At 42.2% G+C, this 22,779-nt stretch overlaps 1 protein-coding gene across 1 annotated transcript; it reads left to right on the top strand.

Annotated features, from left to right (window-relative positions):
- The first annotated feature begins 2,476 nt into the window (after positions 1 to 2,476).
- On the top strand, positions 2,477 to 3,460 carry LOC136231033 (protein MIZU-KUSSEI 1-like). Its single transcript, XM_066020261.1, has one exon. The coding sequence runs from the start codon at positions 2,507 to 2,509 to the stop codon at positions 3,176 to 3,178; it is 672 nt and encodes a 223-aa protein (XP_065876333.1). The 5' UTR covers positions 2,477 to 2,506; the 3' UTR covers positions 3,179 to 3,460.
- The last annotated feature ends 19,319 nt before the right edge of the window (positions 3,461 to 22,779 follow it).

Here is a 22,779-nt window from a genome sequence, read left to right as displayed (position 1 = left end):
AAGGTCAAGGTCAGCACTTAGAACATATTTACTTTACTCAGTACTGATACTTGTTGTATAAAGGGTAAGTGCAGTTATCAGAGTTAAAGAGTTACTGAGTAAGTTAGTGGTTGCTGAGTAGTGTTACTCAGTGGCCAATATTTGTAAATTTTTTATATTCATAAGTTTAGTTGTTTGTTCAATAGATTATATAGTAAAAGACATTATGAGAAAGGTCAGTATAAGTTCAACACAGCAGTTCAAAAAACATAAGCAGTTAAATATAGACAAAGTATGAAGAAGATACATTCTCATATTCATATAGCAAACAAAGGAACACAGCAGTAGAAAATATTAACACTAACACAAGAGCCTAACAAAATAAACAGTCTATCTATTTTGTGTTGATTTGGACTTGGTTAGGTTTGAATGGTGGCGGAGTTGGCTGTGAGGTTGTTCCTTGTTGCTGATTGGTTGCTTGGTCGTCAGTTTGCTTTCCCTTGAGTTTCTCTTTATTCTCCCCCTTTTTGCCAGCATCACTGGGTTGAGGAGTGGAAGCATAAAATTGACCAGCGTTAACAGAATGAGTCAGTTTGTTGGAAAACTATTGGAGAGCACTTGTACTTTCCTTAAGTCCTTTGAAAACTTGCAGACCAGCAGTCATAGTCGGTGTAGGAAGTTTGTATGTGACACTCATGCTGCTGAGTATGAACTCAAGTGCCTTTCCGAGCCAAGAGACAGTGTCAGTGAGCTTGGCAAGGGTTTGGTGCTGCACTTTCAGCATGGAAGTATCATAAATGTGACGCTCCTGAGTCAGCTGAGTCTGATTCCCGGTCCCACGATGTCTCCGCTGACCCCCGACTTTCCTACCTGCATTAGACAAACAATCATAATTTAGGTGATATGTATCTATGAATAAAACATTCCATTATGTAATTTAGTATCTTTTGCGTGTGTAAAATAACCTCCTCTACCTTGAAGAATCCCACCTCCTTCCTCTGTCTGCCATTGAAGAACTCCTCCGAGCTCCAGGGATTCGTCAAGGTTGTTCATCCTTCAGTCCTAGGAAGACGACTGTTTGATCGACAGGTTCCTTGAAAGGGATTTTATTCTCTTTTATTTCCTGTTTGCTTTAGATTTTTCCTATGAATCCTAGGTTGATTGTAAACTTGTGACAATAACTTCTTTTCATCTTTAATCTAATTTTCATTATTAGTTTCTCCATTGATTGTTATTTCCTTTCTGTTTATGCTTTACCTAATTGGTTTAAATCATTCAATAATTCAAATATCATCTAGGTTCATATTGCGAGTCGAATTTTGATTAACCCTAATCGAAAAATCTATAAGATTGACAACCTTATAGTTGGTAAGACCCAAATTGCTGAACCAAAGAGCTAGTTTCAGCCTGATAAGGGAATAGCGAACTAGGAACCCTAGAAGGATAAGTAGGTTTAATCGCCTTAGGCCTAAGCAACTCAGATTAGATTGGTAATTAAGTGTTAAATTAGGTTGAAATTAGTATTATCGTATCACTCCATTCACTTCCAGGTTAAATTACCTTGCTTAAGATCACTTAATAGTAGGTTTAACTTAGATAAAAATCAATCTAAAACTCCCCTAGCCTAGATAACATTAGAAGCCCAGTAGTTTGGTACTTGGGTTATAAATTCTGTGGATTCGATACCTGAACTTGTCCAGATTTTATTACTTGATAACGACGGGTTACACTTATCCCTTAGTGAGCTTTCGAGCGACAGCTCGGGGGCGCATCAGGATCCTTCTAGTGTTTGAGATAAGTCAGAAAAATATCAAGGAGGAGTTAGAGACCGACAACTTTACTATGCTTAAGTTAGCAACACAAAAGGAAAATGGTATTGGGGAGTATGAAAAATTAGGGTATGCAGAGAGAATATACGTTATCATACCTTATGTACTTTCTATTTATAGTGTGTCAAGGTGTGTACCCTAGAGGAGAACGGTTCCACATATCGGTCCATGAATGGAGAAGATCCTCTAACAACTTAGGACAGTTTGTACCAACTCTAATTGGTATCTTATAATTCGAGGTTCAGAATTAATGATTTGAGTGTGACTCAAACTCCTCAATTGATCCATGTAGTACTCATGGTTACCTCTGTAAAAAGAAATACTCTCACTTCGTCTATTTAGCATGATATCAATAAGTTGATATCTAAAAACTCCTAATTCACAAACTGAATCTTAATAAGGACTTCTTTTCTATTAAAAAAATTCTTAATTAGGATTATCAATATATTTTTTTATAAAAATATTTTAAAGTTTTAGAGATTGAATCCATAGCCTTGTGGCAACCACGAAATCATTACTTGGTGGTTTTGGAGTATGAATGTTAATTTGCTTAAAAAAGGACAAAATAATGTTAGGAAAAAATAGCTTAGAAAAACATTATACCCACCTCTCACTAATATTATGCGGGTGTAATTAAATAAGTCCCATCCTATTTAAAGAGCAACCCCATCCTCAACAACCTCATAATCTTTCTCACCATGACCTATCAAACCATAACAAATGGTGTAACCACTGTTGACTGTCAAAAACAGGTCCGTTCATGGAGGATTCTTCGTTCTCTCATCCACCTCCTTATCCCTACTTGCAATACCTCTAATTTCATACAAGAACAACAATATCCTAAACAAGAATATCAAAAACTCACCTCCTCCGTTCAAATCACAGGCACTATCTTTGGATTCCGCCGTGGAAGAGTCAGTTTCTGTATCCAAACAAACTCCAAATCAAACCCAATTCTTCTCCTGGAATTTGCTGTGCCAACAGCAGTTTTAGCTAGAGAAATGCAGACTGGTGTTCTACGGATAGCACTAGAATGCAGCAGCACTGAATATTATTCTAGTAATAATAATAATAATGGTCTTCTGTCGATGCCTCTGTGGAGTATGTATTGCAATGGAAAGAAATCTGGGTATGCTGTGAAAAGAAAGGCATCAAAGGTAGACATGGAAGCTTTGAAGCTACTGAATTCAGTTGAGGTAGGTGCAGGAACTATTAGTGGAAAAGAGCTAAAAAGTGATGATGAACTCATGTATTTAAGGGCTAATTTTGCTAGAGTTTCAGGATCATCACAAGCTCAATCTTTCCATTTGATTGATCCTGATGGTGGCATTGGTCAGGAGCTCAGTATCTCCTTTTTTCGCTCTAAATGATTTTCCTTTTTCGCGTAAACCACGCATATTCATTCCCATTGAGATAATTCTGTTCGGGGTTCCTCCTCCACCCAGTATGTGTTTAGTGGGAATCGAAACTGAAATCTTTTTCGTTTAAACGTTGCAATTGAAACTTTTTTTTTTCCTTGGACTGTAAATACAGAAGGTGTACACAACCCCTTTTTTGAGCTGTGTTTAACTCAAGCATGGCTTTTTTATTTTTATTTTTTTTTTGTTGGCCTCTTTGTATACCATTCTATGTCATGGGTGTTGCACTACTTGTTTGGAAGTGTTACATCTGATCATAATGGAGAATAATAAATAAATGAGCCATATTCAGTAAAATTTAATTTTGCTTGTAAACGTTGTCAGTTTTATGAGTATATGTGGTGTGTATATATACTATTGTTTATGCATTGAAGTTGAATTCTGTATATTATTCTGGATAAGAACAGTATTAACATTAAAAAAATTAGTTAAAAAAATGTAACCTAACTCATTTAGGTCTGGAATTGTAATTTTAATTAGAAATTTAGTCATTGTTCTCGAATTTTGAGGTTTTTATTACTTTGAACCAGCTTTAATTTGCAATCAGTAGAGCTTTCTGATGGGTAACAAATAAAATAAAAACTACCACAACAGATGAATCTGAAACTAGTGAGTGCTGATTTGGATGTGAGGCATATTTTTTTAAGAAAAAATGATGTCATGGATTATGATATTTAATTGTATAGTTGCATGAACTGGTTGATTCCATGTCTTTCCATCTAGAAGTGGACACGTATGTATATGTGTCTTTATTGTATTATACACCTACTGGACTAATGCAATTAGATTACTCATATCATTATTTTGAAACATCCATTAAAAAGCTAGTGATGTTTATTAATTTTATGCAACAACTCTTTTCTTTAACTATATTATACTATTTTGTTTTTATAAGAATCATCCTGAAAGTGTGCGCTAGGTATTAAAAAGTTTGTCAAATCATTGATTGAGCCAATGATAAAATAATAAGAACAGAATAAACTTTGAGACATTCATTCTAACGATGAGTGCAGATATTTTGATGAATTTAATTTCAGTTATTTTTTTTATTATTATTAAAATATTTTAATAAATGAGTAAATCTGGGGTCTTTTTCAGTCTTAATGTATCTGAATCATTGCGACAGAGATCAAAGCGATATTGGGAGTGTGCACTCCATTAGACACAGGCAGGTATCTGGGATTACCGTCCCTCATTGGGCGTTCCAAACGCAGGATTTTCTCCTTTTTGGTACATAGACTACGCAAGAAATTTGGTGTGTGGGGTCTTAAATTCCTTTCCCAGGCTGGGAAAGAGGTGCTTTTTAAGTCAGTGGCTCAAGCCTTGCCAACCTTTTGTATGAGTACGTTCCTTTTACCCTTATCTATCTGTGATGAGCTGCAAAAATTAATGAATTCCTTTTGGTGGGGTATGAAACCTGAGGGGAGGAGAAACATTCATTGGTTTGATTGGGGTAAATTGTGTAGACCTAAAGATGCAGGTGGGATGAGTTTTAAGGATCTACATATGTTTAATCTAGCAATGTTAGGTAAACAGGGATGGAAATTACTAAAATTCCCAAGTACTTTAGTAAGTCGAATGTTCAAAGCTAAATATTACCCTAGGGAGGACTTATTTCTCTCCAAATTAGGCAATAACCCTAGCATGGTTTGGAGAAGTATCTGGGAAGGCATTAGTATATTGAAAGTTGGAACTAGATGGAGAGTGGAAAATGGTAGATCAATCAGAGTTTGGGAGGATGCATGGGTTCCTAAGCTAGAGGGGTTTTGCATAAATTCCTTTTTAGTCCCTGGAATGGAGAATCTGAGGGTAGCTGACCTGTTACTTGAAAATGGGAGAGGGTGGGATATGCAGAGACTCAATGGCTGTTTTAGTGAAGTGGAAGTGCAGGCCATTAGTGATATTATATTGCCATACAATGCAGGGGAAGATATGAGGATCTGGCATTGGTCAAGGGATGGACACTATAATGTTCATTCAGGCTATTTGGCTGGTATGGAGTTTGTAGAGGCTAACAGAGCCCAGGAGGGGTGGAGGAGGTTGTGGAAGTTGATGATTCCCCCTAAGCTTAAACAGTTTATCTGGCGCTTGTGCTCAAAGTGCTTACCTACTAGAGTTCGGTTGGCCCAGAGAAGAGTTCCCATTTCAACTGAATGCCCAGTATGTGTGGAGCAAGAGGAGACGGATAACCATTTATTTGTTGATTGTTGTTTCGCAGGTGACATTTGGCGTGTGGCAAGACTACCTGAGCCAAGAATGGACAATAGACGCCTGGATGAGTGGCTTCTACAAGCCTTATGCGACTCAAACCAGGATGTAATAGTCAGAATCTATTGTGCACCGAAAGCAATTTGGGACCATAGAAACAGAGTGCTGTGGCACATGAGATGGTGGCCGGCAGACATGAGTTGGTGCATCAGTTTGGAGGTTGTCCAGGACTGGAAGGCCTATCAACAAAAGGCGCCACCCTCGGACAGCCGACGGCCGCAAGCGACGCACAGGCAGGCAGACCAGCCAACGCCCGCACAGTTACTCCAGCACAAGAGATGGTACACGCCTAGCCCGGGCTTTGTCAAATGCAATATTGACGGGGCCATCTTCAAAGAATTAAGATGCAGTGGTATGGGAGCGGTCATTAGAGACGAAAGGGGAGCATTTTTATTTTGTAGTAGCAGTCTTATTCCAAGTGTCAAGGAACTAAGGGTTATTGAAGCTCTGGCAATCCGTACAAGTTTATTATGGCTTGCTAATATGGGTTTTTCAACTATTATTTTTGAATCTGATGCTAAGGCTGTGGTTGATGCTATTCACTCTGACAAGCAGGATATTTCAGAATTTGGTATAATTTTAGAAGACTGTCGAGTCCTCCTAAGATCTATCCCTTCTTTTAAATTAGGTTTCATTTCTCGTTTAGCGAACAGTGCAGCTCATTTGGTAGCTAGGCTTGCCTGTTCCAATGCTAGCGATTTCTTTTCAAATGTGGTGCCGGAATGGCTTGTGAACACTATCTATATGGATGCGAATCCATCATCTATATAATTGTCCCTTTCAGGTTCAAAAAAAAAAAAAAAAAGTACTTGGTGCACATTATTTTAGTTTGTTTCTTCTATTTATCAAAAGCATTTTTTTTTTCTTTTCTTTTTGCACCCATTTTCTTTGAAAAATGTTATTTTTGTATTCGGGTGGGATAAATTTTAAGTATGTTTTGTTTAGCAGTTATTGTTATGGTTAACTATTTTATATTAACCAACAACCCATTACAAGGCCCACAGTCCATCAAGACAACTTGCTCAACAAGATCATAAGCCTATATATATCCCTCTTGCATAGGGATGATAACAGGTAGTATACCTACAGGTACGAGTCTAATGAGACTATTTATACTCTATATAAAAGGTATGAAACAGATATGATACTAAAACTATTATCCGTTAGGGTAATGAGACGGATATATGAATATTCTCCAGGATACCCAGTAACCGTTACCTGTCATAACTCTTATATATTAACAAATATTGTTATTTTTTAGATGTAAGATTTGAGATTTGAACCCCAACTTTTTGTTCTTCAACCATTTAGAAATACAACTAAGCTACTTTATTGTTATTGATTAAAGTTCAATTTGTTCAATTTTTAGATGGATGATTTATTAAATTATTGTTAAATATGCAATATTTTTTGTTTTATTTATTGATTCTTAAAGGGTAAGAGTACCCGCGGGTATCCGTGAATTAAATGGGATGGATATTGGATGCAAAAAGTAGATCCGTTAAGATAATGGGACAGGTACGGATAATTAAAAAATAAAGGAATAAGAGTTTGAGATTGACACTACCCACGGGTACCCTACCCGTTTCCATCCCTACTCTTGCGTAATGGTAAATAGGCTGTCTTTCTCACTTTGTGACTAGGGATGTGAATAAGCATTGGTAGTTGGCAAACTATTCGAGCTCGGTTCGGTGAAAGCTCGATCAAAAAGTTCGAGTTGAGTTGGGAATCGATTCAAGCACTAACAAGTTGAGCCTTAGGTTCAGCTCGAAAGCTCGCGAATACTCGATTATATAACTATATATATTTCATTATAAATATATTAGGTTTTGATAAGGAACAAAATACATTTAAAAACTTTAATATATATTTCATTGTTTGAAATTTTTCTTTGAGTTTGTGTTTTCTGACCACACGTACTACTCTCCCTGTTTCATAATAATTGTCATTTTGAGGAAATTTTTTTGTTTCAAATTATTCGACGTTTTACACTTTTCAATGAACATTAAATGTGTTTTTTCCAACTTTGTCCTCATAAAATAAGAGGAAGAAATTTGCAGAGAAATTTAAGAATTAATTGCAAGAGGGTAATAAGGTAATGTTTAACCACCTTTTAGGCTAATTAATAGGTTTCCTAATATTTGTGTAGAAACCTTAAAAGATAAGGGTGTTGTTTAATATAGCCTCCATTTCCCACTCCTAGTCCCGTGAAATGACGAAAATACCCTTAGAACTTTTGGGGTGGGAAATGTAGGCTTTTTTCCTCTCCCGGCACGCGGACGTGAGGTAATCATGCCTCACCGTGTGGTGAGGCGTGAGGCTATCACGTCTCACCACAACATGAGGCGTGAGGATTTCACGCCTCACCATAGGTGCGGACGTGATAGCCTCACGCCTCACCTTGTGGTGAGGCGTGATATCCTCACGCCCGCGTGGCTGAGTGGAGGAATTTTTTTTTACGGAAATAAGAAATAAGAACAATAAGAAATAAAAATTAACTCGGATTAACCTTTTAAAAATAAAAATTAACAACAAACATTAAATAAATTAATAAACATAAAATAATACATATAATCTCAAAAGTGTTAAAATGTGAGGCTATATAATAAGTTCTAGTAGCTAAAAACAAATATCATTTCGCGAAAACGACATATGCTAAGTGAATTTATGGGAAAAAACGCAGAGAAAACAATATATATTTACATTTTTCGACGAAAATAATATGATAAACTGGGAAAAACGATGAAAATAACATAGAATCACCACTATTTCTTCGATTGTCATAAGAAGAAAGAAACCAAGAAACGAGCAGGAAATGGAAGATGAAGAACCATGGCTTCGTTTTCTAGGATTAGGAAGATGAAGAATTAAGAGATGAAGAGAGGAAGAAGAGAAATACATGGTGATTTGTAGAAATGGTGCAAATTTCGTGCAATTTAAAGAAAAATATGAAGATTAAAAGTTTGGGAATCATTAATGAAGAGCTGCCAACCGTTTCGCGTAACCAATGAGAAGGGGGAAGAGGAAAGGTTAGGAATATTATGGAAAAGTCACACAAATACAGTCTAGATATGTAGTAGGTTGAGTAAATGAGTTAAATATATAAATGAGTCTCCCATTTGATCCAGTTTTGTAATTTTCCGTAATAGTTATGATTTTAACTTTTTAAGAGGTAATTGAACGGTTGGGTGTTTAAAACTTAAAAAAAAGTTTATTTTGTCAAAAAAAAAATCCAGAACCGACTGATATTACCGTTATATTTCAATATTTAAAACTGAAACTGAATCTATTAGACAAAAAAAAAACTGAACCGAAATAACCGGGATTTATCGATTCGGTTGGTTATTTTAATCCGGTTCAGTTTTTGAACATCCTACTTTACAGTAGGTATAATGCTTAACCATAACTCATTTGAGAATTTATTTCTCATAAGGGCCACACTCTGGGACAAAATCCAAATAGGAAAGACAACTCTTCTCTTTAAAATTGATAGAAATGAACCAAATTCTTTAGAATTAGTTTAGAAACATCTATACAAAACACTTCCAACTTTTTATTCATATATACAAATTTATAAAAACCAAGTACATATCCATAATATGTAAATACCTATATACACATATAGATCCGTTTGGTATGTCTTAATGGGCGCAGTAGAGAGCCATTACCATATTTGGTTTACCATATTATTTTTGTGGTAACGAAATCATAAATATATCACTCAATTTTTCTTTACATAAAAAAAACATGAATCCTATTATGACGAGTACCCCTTATTTTGTTAGTATTAATAATCATTATCCACAATTTTATTAAACGTTAAAACAACAAATAAAAAATAAAAATATTGAGAAAAATGAAAGGAAGGAAATACGAGAAAAACAGGAAACATAAGAAAGTAAAAAAGACAAGAAAGTGAGAAAACCCAAAAAACGAGAAAACAGAAAAAACATAAAAAACATGAAAAATAAAAAAACAGAAAAAACAAGAAAAGTAGGGAAACAAGAAAGTAATAGAAAACATGAAGGAAATGTGAAAAACAAGAAAGATGGAAAAAACAGGAAAAGTGTAAAAATCAGAAAAATGGAAAAAATTAGTAATTAAGGAGTGCACTACAGTGATTCGGGTAGCTTGGGGAGACTCCCGCGGTTCCTGGTTATCGTCTCTGTGCGGGGAGCGGTCCCTACGAATACTCTGATGATCAAGACAGTTAGATATTCAAAGAGGATTTATAAAGGAAATGTTCAAATAGATATGGGGTTACCCGGAAGGTTTGTTCAAGTAGTCTCCCCCCCTCTTCCCTTGTTAGGGGTATTTATAGGAGATTGGTGTGGGCTCTTGGGCCCTTGGGCCTAGTCTTGGGCCGAGAAATATATATATTCCGAATCATGTAGTCCCCCCGCGAACATGTGTGTCGAGCATTTCATGCGATTTTAGCTTTTTGACGGCATTGAGTTTGACGTGGTTGTGTCTTTTTGACATTGGTAGAAGTGGATAGTCGAATGTCTCGACTATGAGTAAGACCCCTTAACTTCCTTGCTTTTTGAGTTTATGGGTTACAGTTGTAGCATTAAATGCGGTAGTTATTGCCCCTTGCATGCTCCGCCGTATGCATTGAAAAAGGGGTTTTGCCGGCGCTGTCACTTTATGCTGTGATTATAAATAGTGGAGAAAAGGCTTCCCCTTCTTTTTTTTCTTGTGATTTTTACTTAGGGGCTTTTCTTGTTTCTAGAAAATCCTGAAGTGGAAAACCTTCCTTCATACTGCGGGGCTCGCTGGTTCGAATTTAGGAGGTGCCCGGTAGTGCCGCGTCTCTCGTATCATCCGGTCGAGCTTTCCTCTAGCCGTTTCTTATTTAGCCTTTGTCGGAGGTCAGTTAAAACTTGCTTTTCCTGCTTTTGCTTTGCTTTTCTGTTTTCTTTGGGGAGATGGATTATGTCAGAGGGTTCTTCCCGGGGATCCTTCAGACGTTTGCCGCCTGTTACTCCAGGTGACTTTATTCTTCGTGACGCATCGCGTACACGCTCGTCGAAACGAAGGAAACGGGTCGAGTCGGAGGGGGAAAGTAGTTCTCCTGCTGTAAAAGCAAAGAAGAGAAAAACGGTTGTGGTTAGGGCTGCCCCGAGTGCGGAGAGACCTGCTGGTGGCGTTCGGCCTAGTGTTTTGGAGGTTGTTGTAACGGCGCCAGATAACTTGATAACACCAACACGTCACCTGGGCACTTTGTATGAAGAAATGAGGTCTAAGATATGGACGAGGCAGGCGGGTGCATCAGGCACCGATGGTAAGCGTTTCGAGCGGGCAAATCATCCTAGAAGACCCGAGTCGTTTACTGTAGAGGACGCTCATAGCATAATCGTGTCCGCAGACTTGGCGTCGATCTCCACGGCATATCGGATAGGGCAGCCGTATGAACTGGTGGCTCTAGAGAAGGACGATCGCGCTCATCATGCTGGTGGGGCGAATGAGTTGATTGTTTATGAAGAGCAGTTTGAGTCGGGCATGCGGCTCCCCGTCCTTCCATTCTTTGTGGAAGTTCTGAAGGAATATGACCTTTGTCCTAGTCAGATTCATCCGAATGGATTGCAGATGATGGTCGCATTCTATTCGTTATGTCGGTCTGTGGGATTCAGAGCAACGGGTCTTGTATTCCGCCAGTTCTTCCGCCCGAATCAGGGGCCGAGATCGCAGCCTGTTACATTTTCCCATAAAAAATTCAAGGTCATCGGGGGGCTCAAGGACAAGGTTTGTGAGTTTAGGCATCGGTTCTTTCTTGTTCGGAAGTTGGACGGTGACTTCCCGTTTCGAGTTGAATGGAATGGAGATCCGATGGACTCTGGTCGGTGGTTAAGGTCGCGGGAGATGTTGGCCTCTGAGACTCATTTGGTGAAATATTTGAAAAACTTGCCAGTTAGAGAGGACCAGAAAAAAGACATGGACGAACCGGTCGGACACTTTCTTGCTTCCGGATACTATATCTGGAATCAGTGGCGAATGGCGCAGTTGAAGGGATGGGTAGCGTCGGACTTCGAGAAATGGAAAAAAGGGTACAACTTTTCTGCTGGCGAGCTAGCCGAATTGGAGGCTATAACTGTGAATATTGCTGTAGTAGGTGAGGAGTGAGGGGTTTGTGTAATGCTTTTTGCTTCTAGTTAAAAATTGTGTTTGAATGGTTTTATGTATTTTCAGGTGTTGGAGATCCGCGGGTAAGCATGGACTTCGACCCAGATGAGTTCGGTGTGGCTATCGATAATATTGAAGCAGCTTTTGCTGGGGCCTCGACCTCCCTGGCCTCATTCTCCTCGCTTGAGGATGCGAATCAAGTTATTCAAAGTATGGGCGGGGTGCTCTCCGTAGTTGGTGATGCAGAGGTGGCCGCAGAGGTTCCCGAAGGGCTTCTTGTGAAAGATAACGAGCTTGTTATGGTGCAGGAGCAACCCGAACTTATTCCTGATGATAGCGTGATGGATGAGGGCAGATTGAGGCTGCGTCGTCCCAGAAACGCAAGTTCAGCAAAGGGAAAGGCAAGCTTGGGAGTGAACAAGAAGGGTCGGCCATTCCCGAGGGTGTTGGTGGTGCAAGTGAGAATTCAAAACGAACACGCTCCGAGGCCGAACTACTGGACCATCTGGTTGATAGGGTGGACGATCATCCTGAGATGGTGAAAAGGATGGACGTGAAGCTGTCGAAGTACCACGAGTTCGTCATGGGGTTGTCTGTTCATTCAGATATGACGACATCGGATTTACCCCGGGCGATGGCGCGGATTGCCAGGATTCCGAGGGAGGTCTTCCGGATGGATGGTGCGTCGAAGCTTAATCTTGGTTTGGAGACCTTGTCGGCCCTTAGTGTGGTAAGCTGTTGTATAGTATATTGATGCCTTGACTTAGGGTAGCGCCTATTAATTTTGTGTTGTTTGCAGGTTATTGCTGATGCGAACATGGTGTTCGATATGTGTGTGAATGATGAGAAATTGTTCCGGGAGATGGAGCAAGGTTTGCGGAGTGCCGTGGATGACTTGGAGAAGGAGAAAGGGAAGTTGGCAAGTGCGAATGAGCTGCTTGCAGGGCGTGACGTGCAGATTGCGATTTTGTCCGACCAGCTGTCGGATGAAAAGAAGAGAAATGTTGATCTTCTACAGGGGCTGTCCCGTGATGCCGAGGAGCTGCGGCACCATAAACTGCTATTGAGGTTGGTCGTGTCCTGGGCTCGTCGGACGAAATCAGATTTGCTGGGCAAGACTCAGGAACTTGCCAAGGTGGCCGAGGAGAAAGGAAAAATTCAAGCGGACAAAAAGAGGCTTCGTTAGGAACTTGAGGTGGTGCGGAAGGAGGCGGCTGACTTTCGGGCTTTCGCCAAGCAGCGTGAGGAGAAACTTGTCAAAATTGATCGGATGATGGTGATGGCCGCTGCGCATGGTGCTGGTTATGAGGTTCCACCTGAAGTGGTTTTCTCACCGGATGTCTTCGATAAGGAGGCCCAGGCTAAGGCTGTGGCTTTTTGCGGGCGCTTCAAGAAAAAATAAATCAAAGTAGATCAAAGTATCACTATAAGTCTGTCTTTGATGGGATGCTTAATTGTCTTTGTTATTTCTGTAATGATGTATCCGTACTTTTGAGAACTTTTTGTAAGATCTTCTGAAACTCTTATCATTGTAATTCTGTCTTTGATTGGATGCTTAATTTTCTTGAACTGTCTTTCATGTCAAATCTGTTTTTGCTATAAATGGGGGGCCGATTCTGCGGTCGATTTGGGTGCTTCTCTTGTTTGTTTCTGAGTTTATAACTTGCTCAGTTAGTTGCCGCTTTAATGTCTCTGCGGGATATCGTCGATCCTACGCGTGTGCTCGAGATACAGAAAGCTATATCGGCGATGCCACACCCTTATGTTTATTGCCCGCCAAACGAGGATCATGACTTGGAAAGGAAAGCTCGATATGCTTCCCCGGTGTGGATGAGACGGGGCTCCGGCTCGTAGAAGAGGGTCATGGAGAGTGAAAGTTTTGTGCCTTATACGGGGTCGGTAACCGATTCGTGCGAAGTGGTGGTAAGTGCGTTTTCTTCGACTGAAAAGAAAACTTGGTCACAAGAAGGCATTGGTTACCTTAATCCTGACGAGACGTTTGTTCCCATACTGAATCCCCATCCCTCGTGGATTAAAATGCTCATTGCCGATGAGCTGGAGAGAGTAGTGAATTTGCCTTCTGAAGTGGAGTATCGACGAGTGGGGCGCCATGCTTCTCCCACTCGTCCGTACGGTCTGACATTTGTTGACCCTCTGAAGCCTCGAAGCGTGGTATTTCTTGAGTTTGCTTGGCAGGGTAGTCTTGGGCCTGTTCCGGCTAATGCGAATCATCGTGTTACCCATGTGGGAAAAGCATGTTTGTATCATAGACAGAATGGTCACAACACCGATGAGTGTGTTGATTGGCGAGCCGTGTATCAGGACTTGATGGATGATGAGGCCATTCCTAATCCCGACCGTGCGAACGTCTTGCCTTAATGGGAGCTTGTTCCCTGTTAGATGCTAGTGATTTTATCTGTACTATTTTTAGATGTATGAGTTGATGTGTGTCTTGTCTAATGGATTTTGTTATGTCGTTTGATCCTCAGAATGTCTGTTATTTCATATGTGACTGTAATTTAGACGTACTGAGTGCCAAGATTTTTATCGGGTAGTTCGCGTTGTTTGAGGGTAATCAGAAATAATCCGAGGTTGATTACACGATTTGTGAAAAGGCGTTCGAGATGATCGAGAAGCCTAGGAATAATGTTTAGAGTTATTCTTGGCGAGGACCTCATGAGGTATCTCGCGTTTTGTTTAATCGGTAACAACATCAGTTTGTTTACGCGATTTGTTAAGTGGCGTTCGAGATGATCGAGAAGCCTAGGAATAACGTTTAGAGTTATTCTTAGCGAGGACCTTATGAGGTAGCTCGCTCTTTGTTTAATCGGTAACAACATGGGTTTGTTTACGTGATTTGCTAAGAGGCGTTCGAGATGATCGAGAAGCCTAGGAATAACGTTTAGAGTTATTCTTGGCGAGGACCTTATGAGGTAGCTCGCGCTTTGTTTAATCGGTAACAACATGGGTTTGTTTACGCGATTTGCTAAGAGGCGTTCGATATCGTGGGATAACGTGGTAACATGTATTTTTATTCATGATTCAGGTTACAAGAGTTTATTGATAATATTTCTTCAGCGTCTGGATGTTCCAGCTATTGTCGAAGATCATCCCATCCAATGAGGCGATTTTGTAGGCCTCGTTGTGCAGGACCGTGTCAATTACATAGGGCCCTTCCCATGTCTAGCCCAGCTTTCCTTTGGTGAGTAGGGACTGAGCGGCCGCCGTATCTCAGAGCACTAGGTCCCCTACTTGGAAAGTGCGGGGTCGCACCCGCTTGTTGTGATACCGTGCTAGGTTTTGCTTATGGGCCGTGATGTGGAGCAGTGCATTAAGGCGTTCTTCCTCCAAACGCTCTTCGGCCTCAGCAAGCTCTGTGTCGTTGTTAGTTGGTTCGAAAGTTAACTGTCGAGGAGATCGAAGGATGACCTCGGATGGTGCCATTTCCTCCGTCCCATAAGTTAAGAAAAAAGGGGTTCGCCCTGTGCCGGAGTGCGAGGTTGTGCGATATGACCATAATACCGCTGGGATATGGTCGGGCCATGCTTGCCCTTTGTCAAAGAGGCGTGCTTTTATGCCGCGCAAGATCGTGCGATTGCTAACTTCAGTGAGTCTGTTGCTCTGAGGATGCGCGACTGAGGTGTAACGACCTCTTATGCCCCATTCGCTGCAGAAATCGCGAAACTGAGTGCAGTCAAATTATCGCCCGTTGTCTGTGATGAACGAATGAGGGACTTCGAATCGGTATATTACTGTCCACTTTAAGAAATTTATAACATTGTCAGTGGTTATTTTGGCGATAGCCTCCGCCTCAATCCACTTTGTGAAATGATCGACTGCGACCACTATGAAGCGTTTTTGAGCCAAGACGATTGGAAAAGGGCCAAGTAGATCAACTCCCTATACTGCGAAAGGCTAGGGTGTGATAATGCTCTTGAGGGAAGCCTCCGGTGCGTGATGAGTATTTGCATGGACTTGACATGCTTGGCAGCTGCGCACTAAACGGACTGCATCGGAGTCCATGGTCTGCCAGTAAAGTCCCTGCAATCGGGCCTTCTTTGCGATAGACCGGGTGCCCTGATGCGAGCTGCACACGCCCTGGTGTATCTCTTTTAGATAGTGATCTCCTTCCTCCTCGAATATGCAATGCAACCAAGGGTGTTTGGAGGACTTCCGATAGAGCAGGTCGTCGTTCATTGCATAGCGCCAAGAACACCGAACTACGAGGGATGCCTGCGTCCGATCCTCCGGCAGTGTTCCATTTTCTAGATACCTGATTATGGGCCTCCTCCAGCCGCCCGCTGCTGCATCTGCTATGTCGATCTGCAACGAGCATTCCACGCTAATGGCTGGGGCCGCAGCAGTTTCGATCAGGGTATGCGGGTCTCGGGACTGTTCGCCTGCTGCGAGGGCGGCAATGGCGTCTGCCTCTTCATTTTCTTCTCGCGGTACGAGCGTAAGGATAAAGGTTACTCCTTTGTTCTTGAGATCCTCGAGCAGGGATTTGGCGAGCGCTAGGTATTGACACATCGTTGGGTCATTTGCTTTATAAGTACCGCTGACGTGGTTGACGACGAGTTTGGAGTCGGAGTAGATTGTCAAGTGGCCGGTTACTATTGTTTTGGCTAGTCGAAGAGCTACGATCGCGGCCTCATATTCTACTTGATTGTTCGTGGTCGGAAAGTTGAGTCAGACGGCGTACCGTAGTCGAAGGTTGTTAGGTCCCTGAATGGCAATGCCTGCGCCTGCCCGTCCTGGGCCGCAGGACCCGTCCACAATCATGGTCCATAGGTCACTGTTGTGACCTTTTGCTAGTGTAAGGTCGCTAGTGGATGACCTGGTGAATTCGACAATGAAATCGGACAGCACTTGAGCTTTGATTGCCGTGCGAGGCTCAAAACGTATGTCAAACTGTGACAGTCGAACCGACAAGTTGGTGATCCGACCGGAGAGCTCTGGTTTCTGGACCGCCTTTTTGAGAGGATAATTGGTGTTGACCACAACTGTATGCGCTTGGAAATACGGCCGGAGACGCTCGGATGCTTGCGTTATGGCGAACAGAGCCTTTTCAACCTCGGAGTATCGGGCCTCCGCACCCTTCAAGACCCTGCTCAAAAAGTAAATCGGATAGAGCTCCGTACCCTCCTCCTGAGTTAAAACCACCGCCACAGTTTCATCGGCGATAGTAAAGTAGAGTTGGATGTCCCGTCCTTGCTTTGGTACTGACAGTAGTGGCAGCGTGGGGAGGAAAGTTTTAATGGCGTTGAATGCTGCCTGACAGTCCGTAGACCATTTGAAAGGATGTTCCTTCTTGATTGCTTTGTAAAAAGGCAAACAACGCTGTGCCGAGCAGGAAAGGAATCGACCCAAGGCGATAATTCTCCCGTTGAGCCTCTGGACTCCCTGTAAATTGTGTGGTGCTTGCATTTCTAAGATCGCCTCGATTTTTGTGGGATTACGCTCGATACCCTTTTTGGAGACCACGCAACCAAGGAACTTGCCGCTACGGATACCGAAAAAACATTTCTCTGGGTTTAGCTTGAGGTTGGAATCCCTGAAAATTTTAAAGACCTCCGCCAAGTCACACAGGTGGTTGCCTTCATCAGTGCTCAGGACGACCATGTCATCGATGTATACTTGCACCGTTTTACCGATGAGATGAGCGAACATCTTGTCTATTAGCCGCTGATAAGTGGCTCCTGCATTCTTCAAACCGAAAGGCATCACGTTGTAGCAATACGTTCCTTCATGCGTTATGAAGGAGGTCTTTTCGGCATCGGCCGGGTCCAGAGGGATTTTCTGAAAACCAGCGATGGCATCAAACTGGGACAAGATTTTGCGACCGGCTGTCTGGTCTAGAAGCTGATCTATGTTAGGCAGCGGGTAGGAATCCTTGGGGCATGCTTTATTCACATCCGTAAAATCTACACACATAGATTTGCTGAAAAACAGCGATGGCATCAAACTGGGATAAGATTTTGTGACCGGCTGTCTGGTCTAGAAGCTGATCTATGTTAGGCAGCGGGTAGGAATCCTTGGGGCATGCTTTATTCACATCCGTAAAATCTACACACATACGGTACTTTCCACTGGGTTTCTTTACAAGTACAACGTTAGAAAGCCAATCCGGATAGTGGACCTCTCGAATAAATTTTACAGCTAGTAGCTTTTTGATTTCTGCCTTGACGGTAGCTTGCTTGTCCTTTGCCTGTACTCACTTCTTCTGCTTTAGGGGCTCGACGGAAGGGTCGATGTTCAAACTGTGAGTTGCTTGTTCGAGTGAGACTCCCGTGATATCTCCGGTGCACCATGCGAATACGTCCGAATGCTCTGTCAGGATGGCCTTTATCTCGCTGGCCTGAGGAGGTGGGAGCTTGGTCCCAATCTTTAGTATCTTGTTCTCCCCGACGGGGCAATCGCTGACCGGCTCAATCGGTGTGGGGTTGTACCCCCTCATATCCATCAGACCGTCCTCAAGATAGAGTGACGTCCGAGGTTGAGTTGCCTCCCACTGCAGTTTCTTGGCCAGGATGTGATCTCTTTGGATGGTGATTTTGTAGCTTCTACGCGGTATAGTCAAGCATAGGTCGGAGATATCAATTGTGGCTTTGAGGCTGGCAAGTAGAGGTCTTCCGATAATGGCGTTATAGGCCAAGGGGATGTCTACCACCACCCATTCAGCGGTGTCCTCTACTTGTTGGTCGCTTTCGGCGAAGATCGTTGATAGAGAGATGACTCCCTTTACGGGGACTTCTATTTCCGACAAACCAACCAGGGGAAAAGTTCCAGCACGGAGGGCCGTGTGAGTATTCTTCATAGCGCGGAGCGCTCTCCAGGTAAGCAGGTTCACCGAGCTTCCTGTGTCTACCAGCACCCGATGCATTTTAAAGCCGACGATGTTGATGGTGACTACGAGGGCCTCTGAATGGCTGGTCCGGAGTGGTGGCTGTAGCATCAGGGTCTGATCAGCTGCTTTTCTTTTTCGGGAGCTCTCTGGATGCTGACAGAGTGCCGGTGCTCCCTCTCTTATGACATGGATCTCTCCGTGGAATCTTGGCCTCTTTGCTTCATCTGTTCGGCCGGTGTCGCACTGCTTCGGGCTCTGTTCCCTCTGTCTGATGGTTTTTGGAGGCGCACCTTGCTCTGTGATTCGCTCGATTTCTTTCTGCAGTTGATAGCAGTTCTCCGTGGAGTGCCCGGAGGATTTGTGATATTTGCAGTATTCCTTCTCGACACGGGTCTTCCCTTTGTCCGTCGGCGGAGTCAGGTGTGCGTATCGGGGGGGCTGGTTCTGAGCAGCATAATGTACTTCCTTTCCACGGGATCGGTCCCCCCTGCGCTCAAGGTTTGCCCGCTCGACCCGCGCTGGGAAAGGCATGGGGGCCTCCCTGCGCGCCCGTCCTTCGTCTCGTGCTTCTGCGGTCGGTCTGCTTTTTTCCTCTTTGCGCATATGTCCTCTGGCCTTGTCCTTTTCTGATTCCTCGTACCCTGCTGGCCGATCGTAGTCGTCATATCGGACGAAGGTTTGCGCCATGGTCATGAGCTCCTCAAAGGATCGCGGCATTTTTCTGAAGCACTTCTGCTTTAGGGGCTCGCAAGAGGTTCCCTTTGCTAGGGCATCATGAGCTACCTCTAGGTTGAGGCCCTTGACCTGAGAGGCCATATGGTGGAACCTGGAAAGAAAATTGCACAGTGGCTCGGTTGCCCGCTGCTTGAGTCCGTTGAGGTCCGAGCTGATCTTTCTTACCTTTGCTGCCGTGGTGAAACGAGAGAGGAAAAGGTCTTTTAGTAGATCGAACGAGTCAATTGATTCAGGAGCCAGTCCTCGATACCACTCTTGAGCACTGGATGAGAGTGTGGTGGGAAAAACTTTGCACATGATGTCCTCGTCTTTTGAATATAAATTGATAGTGCTCATGAAGGAGGCCACGTGGTCGTTTGGGTCTTCGGTTCCCGAATACTGCGATAGGTGCGGAGCCTTCCAGTCCCGTGGGCACCTTGTCTCGATGATTCTTTGTACGAGCGGCGTCTTGCTGGAGGTGATACTTCCTCCCATGATGCCTCCGAGGGATCTCTTGTCTAAAAAGCGCTGGATCTTCAGTTCCAATGTGTCTTCGCTGTTCGCGGCCGCTGTCTCTTCCCGTAGGACATCGCTTCCTCCGGCTATGGCGGCACCGGCCCCTCTCCCCGTGAGTATTTCGGGTCCTATGTGTTGGTCCTTTATAACATGACAGGTTAGTTCCAAGGGGGGGGATAGGAACTATTTAAAATTTTGTCCGTTAAGGCTGACTTCTTTTCTTAAGAAAAGGTTTACACAGCGTCACTAAGTAGATTTAAGACATAAGCTTAGTCAACTTGTGACTAAGTCTGCTTCTTTACTTGAGTCAGGAAATAGCACTTAGAGTCTATTCCTGAACTCAGCTTCTTAGTAAACTTAACTCAGCGTGAGTTCTTTACTTAGTCAGTTTTCATAGCAAGCAATATATATAAAAGGAGTTTAAGGGTTAGAAAGATATTACTCAACAGACTTATCCTGGTTCAGCCTCTCCGCCTACGTCCAGTCCCCGGAACTCGTTCCGAGCTTTTTTAATTCTCTACTGAGCTCTTTAAAGGTAGAGCACGAAACCTTTTACAAATAGAAGCTGAGTATAACAAGAGTACCTTCCTCTATACCTCTACTCACTCCTATATCTATGCTGAGTACTATAACCGAGTACTCAGCCTCTCCTTTCTATTCTTCTAGAAATGATAAAGTGTTTGTCCTAAACAACGATTGCTAAGACACTTTAGATGATTGGAAATCACTCTAGACTTTTACACAATAATATGGAAATTGGTGCAAGGTATTTGCTTTGCTTTTCTCACAGAATATTCGAGTATGAATTTGGTCAGCGTTTCGACTACTTGAAGTTCTGCATCGATTGAAGCAAATGGATGGCCTTTATATAGTGACACTTGAGGCACCTGGTTATTTCGAATTTCGAAATAACCGTTGGAGGGAAACGGCTTCCTGTCGTTGTCACTCTGGGCGTGCTCATCGTCGTTGGCCAATAGGATTCTTGCATCTTCTGTCTTCGTCAGTCTTCGGCAGAATGTTTCGCCATTTAAGGAAAAGTCCACGAGACAGCTTTCTGCGCCTTCTGAACTTTTTCCAAAGTAGAAATACTTTGTCTAGAAGTTGAGCATTTCATGCCGCTGTCCAGACTGCTTTGTCGTCCAACTCAGCAGCTTCTTCTTGAAGCTTTTGCCACGAAGGCTTCTCGATCATTCTCATGATGAGTCGTCGTTTTAGTTGATACGGCTTCGTTTTGAACTCTTGGGCCGAATGGTATTAGTGTGTTGACTTGGGCTTGACTTCCACTTTATGGGCCTTTGGGCTTTTTAATCTCAATGTCTTTATACACAATTAAACTCAACATTGAACAAACACATTAGTGTAACAAATCAAAGCATTTTAAATTTAATGTGTTAGAATATTTTTATCATTAATTAAATAATTTTGTCAAATCAAAATCATGTGGAAAGGTGTTTCAACACTATTGACTGCCCCGGGGACACACCCTCTCTTTGCGTGTCCGCTGCTGCTTTGAGGTATTGCCAGATTTTAGCGTTTTCCTCCTGCAGGCTTCTCTGTTGCTTTATGATCTTCATTTGCGCCGCCGTGTGAACAGCTTGAGTTGTTTGAAAACCTTATATCGCACTGAGGAGTTGTGTAGTATTGTAAGTTTCCTCTTCCTTCGGGCTCACCTCCTCCATCAGTGGTGCTAGGTTTCTAGGGGAAATAGGGATGACCGGTGCGGATCGTTCCACGTTTGTCATAGAGCTGTTTGTCCCAAGTTCCGGCGCTTCCGTTGGAGTGGACTCAGTTGGTGTTTGCATCTCGCTGGAGGCTCCGAGGTCACTTGTAGTCCACCTTCACCGCACCAAATAATTAGGGAGTGCACTACAGTGATTCAGGTAGCTTAGGGAGACTCCCGCGGTTCCTGGTTATCATCTCTATGCGGGGAGCGGTCCCTGCGAATACTCCGACGATCAAGACAGTTAGATATTCAAAGAGGATTTATAAAGGAAATGTTCGAATAGATATGGGGTTACCCGGAAGGTTTGTTCAAGTAGTCTCCCCCCCTCCCCCCCTCTTCCCTTGTTAGGGGTATTTATAGGAGATTGGTGTGGGCTTCTGGGCCCTTGGGCCTAGTCTTGGGCCGAGAAATATATATATTCCGAATCAATTAGAAAAGGAGAAAAATGTAAAAGACGAGAAAATAAAAACAATACGAAAAAATAAAAAAATGCTAAAAACATGAAAATTGAAAAAAATAAGAAAATATGAGGAAAAAACAGAAAAAATCAAAAAATCAGAAAAATTGTACAAACATGAAATACATGAAAAATGAGAAATGTGAAAAACATGAAAATACGTGAAAACGAGGGCAACAAGAAAAAGGGAAAACATAGAAAAAATATGTGAAAAAAACAGCAAAGAATGAAATTACATAAAAAAAAAACAAGAAAAATGAAAAAAAAATGGACCTATTTTTTCATTTTTCTCTCGGTTCATGTTTTTCTTATTTTTCCGTTTGTCACGTTTTTTCGATTCTTCTAGACTTTACACTCCCATGATTATGGTTATATGTTGGAGGGATGATAAAGGCGTTGGTTACTACTCCTGAAGTAACGGCTCCAATCACTCTATTATTTGTACTTGACAACGTCATGATGATCTATGAGGTTCTACGCTCACTGCACCAATGAAAACATAAGTGGAAACTTCTTCCTAAGGATCTTGAACGTTCAACGATTGGTTGGATCTCGACGAGAGACTTTGTGAAACTCAACTCAATTCTAATATAAGACAAAGATAAATGTAACAATAGTAATAATAAAATTGCAATATAAGTAAGAGCGCACCTTTCTGATGGAGTTAGGCCTTATATATATAGGATTGGGAAGTTTTATTTCGAATATTAATAATCTAACTCTCATCTATTTAAAAAAGAATTCTTAAACATACAGGACTCTGTGCATATAAAATATAAGTACGTCTGCCAAAAATTTCTAATTAGAGTAGAAATTAGATATTATGATTAGGAAAAATCACACTTCTAGAAAGATGAAAGAGAAAATCTGTTGTCTTCACTTTGGTGTCACTTTTCATATCACTC

The sequence above is a fragment of the Euphorbia lathyris genome, chromosome 5 (genome assembly GCF_963576675.1).
Source record: "Euphorbia lathyris chromosome 5, ddEupLath1.1, whole genome shotgun sequence".
NCBI classification, from domain to species: Eukaryota; Viridiplantae; Streptophyta; class Magnoliopsida; order Malpighiales; family Euphorbiaceae; genus Euphorbia; species Euphorbia lathyris.
Note: the sequence above shows the minus strand (reverse complement) of the source record. Positions and strands in the feature narration are given on the sequence as shown.

Excerpts from the sequence above, each read along its gene's own strand:
- LOC136231033 (XM_066020261.1), top strand. The coding sequence starts at position 2,507 with ATGACCTATCAAACCATAACAAATGGTGTAACCACTGTTGACTGTCAA.